Source organism: Chinchilla lanigera, unplaced genomic scaffold (assembly GCF_000276665.1).
Source record: "Chinchilla lanigera isolate Chin_1 unplaced genomic scaffold, ChiLan1.0 scaffold00028, whole genome shotgun sequence".
In the NCBI taxonomy this organism is placed as follows: domain Eukaryota; kingdom Metazoa; phylum Chordata; class Mammalia; order Rodentia; family Chinchillidae; genus Chinchilla; species Chinchilla lanigera.
Window position 1 is genome coordinate 17,884,118 of NW_004955429.1, and position 6,888 is coordinate 17,891,005.

Genomic DNA, 6,888 nt, shown 5'->3' on the forward strand with positions numbered 1-6,888 from the left:
AAACTTTGGGGCTGGGGATTTAGCTCAGCAGCAAAGTGCCTGCCTGGCAAGCACAAGGTCGTGAGTTCGGTTCCCGGTACCGGAGAAAAACAAACAAAAAAAAAACAAAACAAAACAAAACACACAGTCCCAGGACAAGACTACTCTCCAGGTATAGGGCAGATACAGGCAGTTAGGTCTGAGTTGGGTGTGGTGGCACATACCCGGAATCCCAGCACTTAGGAGGCTGAGGCAAGATTGTTGTGAGTTTGAGGCCAGCCTGGGCTATATAAAGACCCTGTGTAAAAAAAAAAAGTCCAAAACACCCATCAACAACAAAAGGCTCACTAGTGGTATCTGTATGGTGTTTGAGTTGGGAAATCAAGGGGTTTTGTTTTGTTTCCTCCTGGAATTTTAAAATGATTTTTTTTTGGACTCAGTATGTTTTTTTTTGTTTTGTTTTTTGCTTTTTTGTTTTTTTCTTCCCGTACTGGGAATCGAACTCATGATGTTGCACTTGCCAGGCAGGCGCTGTGCCACTGAGCTAAATTCCCAGCCCCTGAACTCACTATGTAGCCCAGGCTTGCCCCTAACTCATGGCAATCCTCCTGCCTCAGCCTCCCCAGTGCTGGGATGACATGTGTGCACTGCCAGGCCTGGCTTCAAAACAATTTTTAAAACAAAAGCTAAGCCAAACAAGTCAAGAACAACAATTTTAAAACTAGGTAGTTTAGCTGGATGGTTAGAAATGTGTAGTCAGTGTGGGTTTTTTTTTGGGGGGGGTGTCAAATCTTCAAACTTTACTTTCTTTTTTTTGTTTGCTTGTTTGATTTTTCAGACAGGGTCTCATTATGCAGTTTAGGCTAGTTTTGAACTCACTTTGTAGCTCAGGCTGGCCTTGAACTCACAATGATCCTCCTGCCTCAGCCTCTCAAGTGCTGGGATTACAGGTGTGTGCCACCACGCTCGGCAAAACTTCACTTTCCACATATGTCAAATGAAGAAAATAAACCAGGTGTAGTGGCACACACCTGTAATCTCAGCATTCTTGGAGGCTGAGGCAGGAGGATTGCAAGTTCCAGCTCAACCTTGGCAACTTAGTGATTTACCCACACCCTGCCTCAAAATAAAATACTACAAAAAAGGAGATGTAGCTAAATTCAGAGGCCCTGGTTTTAATCCTCAGTAACGCCCCCAAAAAAGGAAAAAAAAGAAGGAGGAAGAGAAGTAGAGGGCTACCTTGAAGAATTGTGGTAAGGTTCTAAAATCCCGTGGAATGTCTGCTGTTCTGGTCTCACTGCTATTCAGACAGTTATCCCTCCGTGCCTGAAAATTCCACATCTGCATCCACAGGTTCAATGAACCGTGGATAAGAAAACGTTAGGAAAAAAATCGCATCTGTTCTGAACATGTGCAGACTTTCGTCATGATTCCCTGAGCTGCAGGGATTTCCCCAGCATTTATCCCGAGTAACCTAGAGGTTATTTATAGTGTGTAGGAGAGGTTGGGTAGGTTCTATGCAATGCTCCACCATTTTATATAAGGGACGGGAGCATCCAGGGAGTTTGGTAGCCCTGGAACCAACCCTTTACAGTAGCAGGTAGGACTGCAAATTCCCAAGGAGTTACTGTATTAGGAGATCTCTGTTTTGCTCCCTCCTAACCTACAGGGGGCGCACCTGGAGGAGAAGAAACGCGGAGGAAACAGTCTAAAAACAAATGGGCTTCCACTTTGGGCGGAAGTAGGTTCTGCTCCCCAGGTCTTATCTCAAAAAAAACCTTCCAGATTTGGAAGCAACCCTTTTGCGTAGGTCCAAGGCAAGGTTAGGTACATCTTTAGTTCTATTCTTACATATTAGTGTCTAATAAAATACAGGCATGCTGGGGACTTTTTGCAGCATTATTTCTCTAACAGGACTTTTTTCTTTGAAGGATTCAGAGACGGAAGCGTTCGTCTTTTCCCTGCCAGGACCCGTAGGTTAGTCCCATCAGCCCATGCGCGTCACCCTCCCCTCTCTTCCTCGGCGCTGCCTACGGAGGTGGCAGCCATCTCCGACTCGGTGAGTGTCAATCGTGGGCCATCTGCGCTTCTGCTGGCTCCTTGTGGGCCCCCCCACCTCCCGCGTAAGAAGGCCTCCGTCCAGGGTACCCGGCTTCTTGGGTATCGGCGGCGGCGGCCTGCTAGGACGTGTGGGCGCAGCGGCTTCGAGCCGTGATGGGGTTTCGCGTCCGGGATTCTTCCCGCATACGGAGGCCGCGTGGGGTCAGCACAGCAGAGGATGGCGAGTTGGAGTCCTTTCGATTCGTGCTAGTTGAGGTCAGATGGCCGGGGCGCGAACCTTCCGGCAAGAGATCAGAGGTACCTGGCTTGAGGCCGCAGATGAGACCTGCAAGTTCCCGGCTCGCCGGCATCCTCCGCGTGGGCTGTCGCGCAAACTTGTTCCCTAAATTGGTGGCCTGATTGGATGTCGGCAGAAACCCCTGCACTGGCTCGGGTGTTGCCCTCGGGGGTCGTGGTGCCGGCCCAGGCGGTCCGCTGCCGAGCACTCCGTCGGGGCGGCGGGGATGGATCCGTTCCGGGGGGGCCTCCGGGCGGAGCCGTGTTCACGGCGAGGCGTTTGGGGTTTTGTGCGCATGAGGGCACTGCCCGGCAGCCCGCCGCACAGAGAATCCAGGTTGGGCGTTATTGACTTTGTGCCTGGCGCTGCATCATTTGTGTTCCCTGTCATGTCCATTTCGCAGGTGAGAGCATTGAGACTTGGCACTAAAAGGAGAGATTGGGACGCTTACTGGGGTGGGATTTACCGCCCGATACGAGCTAGAAGGTCTTGGGGGCAGTTTTGGTTTGTGTCAGCTGTTCGGGTTTTTTTTGTTTGTTTGTTTGTTTGTTTTTTTTCCCAGCTCTTTTTGAGATAGGGCCTCGCTGTGTAATCCAGGCTTTGGGCTTGAAATCACTGTGGGCCAGACTGACCTCAAACTGCAGTATCCAGCCTCAGCCTCCCCGGTGCTGGGATTACAGGCATGCGTGGGCCATCGTGGCCGGCCGCTGTTGGTTTTCTTTCTGGTTTCTGGGCCGAGAGACCCGTGACCTCCTGGGATCGCGTCTGGAGAGTGGCCAGTGTTCTGCCAGCTTCGGAAACAGGAGGGAGAGCAACCCGGCAGGGCACCCATTCCATTCCCAGCTTGTCCAGTAGCTGGTGACTGGAAGACACTCTGCAACAGCCCTCGGCCCTGGCCAGAAGTCCCCCCGTCCCAGATCCTCCTGTAACTGGGATCTGCCCTCTCCTTAAAGGCACCATGGCGGCCCTCAGACCCCTCGTGAAGCCCAAGATCGTCAAAAAGAGGACCAAGAAGTTCATCCGGCACCAGTCAGACCGATATGTCAAAATCAAGGTACTCCTGCAGGGCTTCTAACACCGTGGTAGACAGAGCCGGCCTGTGGGTGGCAGGAGGGCTCCGCGGGAAGGTGGACTCCACGGGCGCCCCATAGGGCACCACTGTCTGAAGGGCTTTTTATCTCAGCACATGCACAGCCCTTCTCCTCCACCCAGATCTGTTCTACTCAGGTGGCTTTTATTTGCCATTCTTATTTTTTCTACCTGTAAAGTAGAGGTCCTGTCACCCAGGGACAGTACTTGAGTGCGGAGCTGGCCTCTTGCACAGAGGCTGACCAGCTCATGTGCTGTGTTTTGCAGCGCAACTGGCGGAAACCCAGAGGCATCGACAACAGGGTGCGGAGAAGGTTCAAGGGCCAGATCTTGATGCCCAACATAGGCTATGGAAGCAACAAGAAGACAAAGCACATGCTGCCCAGTGGCTTCCGCAAGTTCCTGGTGCACAATGTTAAGGAGCTGGAGGTGCTGCTGATGTGCAACAAGTGAGTTGGTCCAGCCGTGAGCACTCGGAGGGGTGCTTATTCCTGGGCCCTTGGGGAGGGGTCCTTGCCCAGCTTAGATGATGCTTGGGAGGGAGTTCAGGTTCAGGGATGCTTTATTTGCTTGAGGGCACAAGCCTCACACCTACGGGACACTTGCTGCTGGGACAGGGGGCTGCCAGCTGAGGGCGAGGGCTTCAGAGCGCCTGGAGAGGAGGTGGGGGTCGGCTGTGGCCACAGAGTAGAGATGGGGAAGCCCATGGGGTGCTTTGAGCAAAGGTTGGTGCTGGTGAGCTTGTTACGGGGCTTGGCTCGAAACCAGCCTGGGAAATGACCTGGTTTTGTCCTGGGGGTGACCTTGACACCTGGAATCTGGGTGTCAGGAGTGGTGCTGAGGTTAGCAGAGTGCAGTTGATTTTCTTCCCGACCTGGAAGAAGCCATGGGGTTTCATTGTCTTAGTGAGGCAGGGCTCGGGGAGTGGCGCCCGTGCTTGTGTTTGTGCGAGGGCACAGCGGTCTGCCTGGGTCGGTTGCATCTCCTGGGTGGTCGTAACCAGGCATTGAGAGCCAGGTGTTTCTTTGGGAAAGAGGAACACAGGGATTGGTGGTGACAGGTTGCTGGCTGGGTTGTGAGACATATACCTCGGTACCTGTTGTGTGACAGGAAGGCTGGTGTTTTGTACATTACATGTATTAGAACAGTTTGGTGATATTTATCAAGATCCGTGGAAATACTCTTACGATCTTTTTACGCATATATCCTGTTTTGAGGCATTTATCCTGAGTAACCAAAAAGCAGGGAAACGGTATTTTTTCTGGTACGCACTAGAGCATGAGTCCCTTTTAATTTTGAGACAGGTTTTTTACTAAGTTGGCTAGACTGAGCTGGAACTTGTGATTCTCCTGCCTCAGCCTCCTAGAGTGCTGAGATTGTGGCCATGTGCCACCAGCCCCAACAGGAAATTTTGTAAGGCAGCTGTGGCAGCGATAACCAGTTGGAAAACAGCTGAAAGCATCCTTAGCAAGTTGTAGTGTGTTAGGATGGACTGGTACACATTCATCCCAAATGATTCGTGCAGTAGTGTGGAAAAGGCCCTACGCGTTTATTTTTATATTTTTGAGAGTGTCGCACCATGTAGTGTAGGCTGGACTTGAACTCAATGTGTAGCCCAGGCTGGCCTTGAATTCATAGATTTCTGAGTGCTGGGATTATGCACCTGTGCCACTACACCTGTCACCCTACACATTTGAAATGATAGGCGTGGTAATCATTAAATGTTTTGGTGGATAAGGACATGCACATTTTAGGGAAATGGAACATGTAATGCAGCATGTCTTGAAAATAACGGCTAGCTGGGTGTGGTGGCACTCAGGAGGCTGAGGCAGGAGGATCGCTGTGAGTTCCAGGCCAGCCTGAGTTGCATAGCATAGCAAAGCCCTGTCTCAAAAAGAAAAAAGAGGGAATGCAAGCAAGCAGAGGCTGAGTGGTGGCACATACCTGTAATCCCAGCCACTTAGGAGGCTGAAGCAGAAGGATCACAAGTTCCAACCCAGCCTGGACAATTAATAAAAATTCTAGGGCTGGGGATTTAGCTCAGCGGCAAAGCGCCTGCCTGGCAAGCACAAGGTCGTGAGTTCGGTTCCCGGTACTGGAGAAAAACCAATAAAAAAATAAAAATTCTATCTCAAAAAATTGAAAGGGGCTAGGGATGTAGTTCGGTGCTTCCTGGGTCCTGTTCCCAGGATTGCAAAAGAAAAAGGACAACACAGGACACCTAAGGCATCTTTTCTGTGGACCCCAGTGGGCTCTTCAGTGTCAGACAGAAACCCTCGTCTGTTAATGTCTCGCTGTGCCAGTCCAGGTCCCAGAGCCCTGGGAGAGCTGCGTGCTGCTGCCTCATTTCCCTCGTGGGCCTGCTCTGTCATGGCTGGGCTGCCACCCAGTGGAGCGACTCTGTCTGCCCTGTTGTCGCCTCGTCCTCGTGCTGGGGCTGGTGGCTTCCGTGTCCTCCGTCTGTGAGAGTTGTGTCCACTGCAGTCATCGGGGCCCTGAACTGTCGGGCTCTCAGTCATTACTGAGTTGCAAGTGCATTGGTCAGGGCCTCACACCAGGACCATGGGGCCCTCACTGGGCTGGCTCCCAGGAGGCCTGAGGGAGACCTGGGCCAGGCCACTCCTCACCACGACTCAGAGATTCCTTGTTTTCCTTGCCTGTGAAATGGGGCCCCCCTGCGGCCTGCCTGCTGCAGCAGGGTGAATGGGAGGGCTCTGGCGAGGCTCCCGCACACGCGCCCTCTGCTTGGGCCTGGGGCAGAGGGACTGAAGCAGTGGCCTCCCCGGCGTGCCCAGTGCTGGTGGCTCCTCACCACCTGCCACTTCTCTTCCAGGTCTTACTGCGCAGAGATTGCTCACAACGTCTCCTCTAAGAACCGCAAGGCCATCGTGGAAAGAGCGGCCCAGCTCGCCATCCGAGTCACCAACCCCAACGCCAGGCTGCGCAGCGAAGAAAACGAGTAGACAGCTCGTGTGCATGTTTACTTGTGCTTAAATAAAACCACAAAAACTGCCCCCTGGTGTGTTCTCTCTTCCCCTGGCAGTAACTGCCGGTGTCTGTGAGTTTGTCAGGAGAGTGCCGCCTGGTGCCTCCATGGCGTCTTCCATGTGAAGGATTTGCAAAGAACGTGGTCCTCGCATAGGAAATGGCCTCAGATGTCCCACCAGCACTGGGGCGAGGAAGAGGGGACGTGACAAAGGGTCACTTTCAGCCGCCCTGCTGGTAACTGCCAGTGGGCTCCTGGGTGGACTGGGAAGTGTGTGAATTTGTGTAGCTCCTCCTTAACGTTCCTACAGAATGCCAAAAACAGTGCCCTTAACTCCTGTGCAGAAATACATGAGACACCATAAAAAAAGCTTTTACCAGCTGTGGTGGCGCAGGCCTGTATCCCGTGTTCGGGAGGCCGAGGCAGAGGGGTCACTGACTGAAGGACCACCTATTTCAAGGCCAGCCTCCGCTACACGGTGAGACCCTGTCTTAAA

General features: G+C 52.5%; 1 protein-coding gene across 1 annotated transcript; it reads left to right on the top strand.

Moving 5' to 3' along the window:
- The first annotated feature begins 1,930 nt into the window (after positions 1-1,930).
- Rpl32 (ribosomal protein L32) lies at positions 1,931-6,419 on the top strand. Its single transcript, XM_005387092.1, has 4 exons — positions 1,931-2,038; positions 3,271-3,371; positions 3,674-3,855; positions 6,240-6,419. Exons 2-4 carry the CDS (start codon positions 3,276-3,278, stop codon positions 6,367-6,369), a joined length of 408 nt encoding a protein of 135 aa, XP_005387149.1. The 5' UTR covers positions 1,931-2,038; positions 3,271-3,275; the 3' UTR covers positions 6,370-6,419.
- Positions 6,420-6,888: the final 469 nt, after the last annotated feature.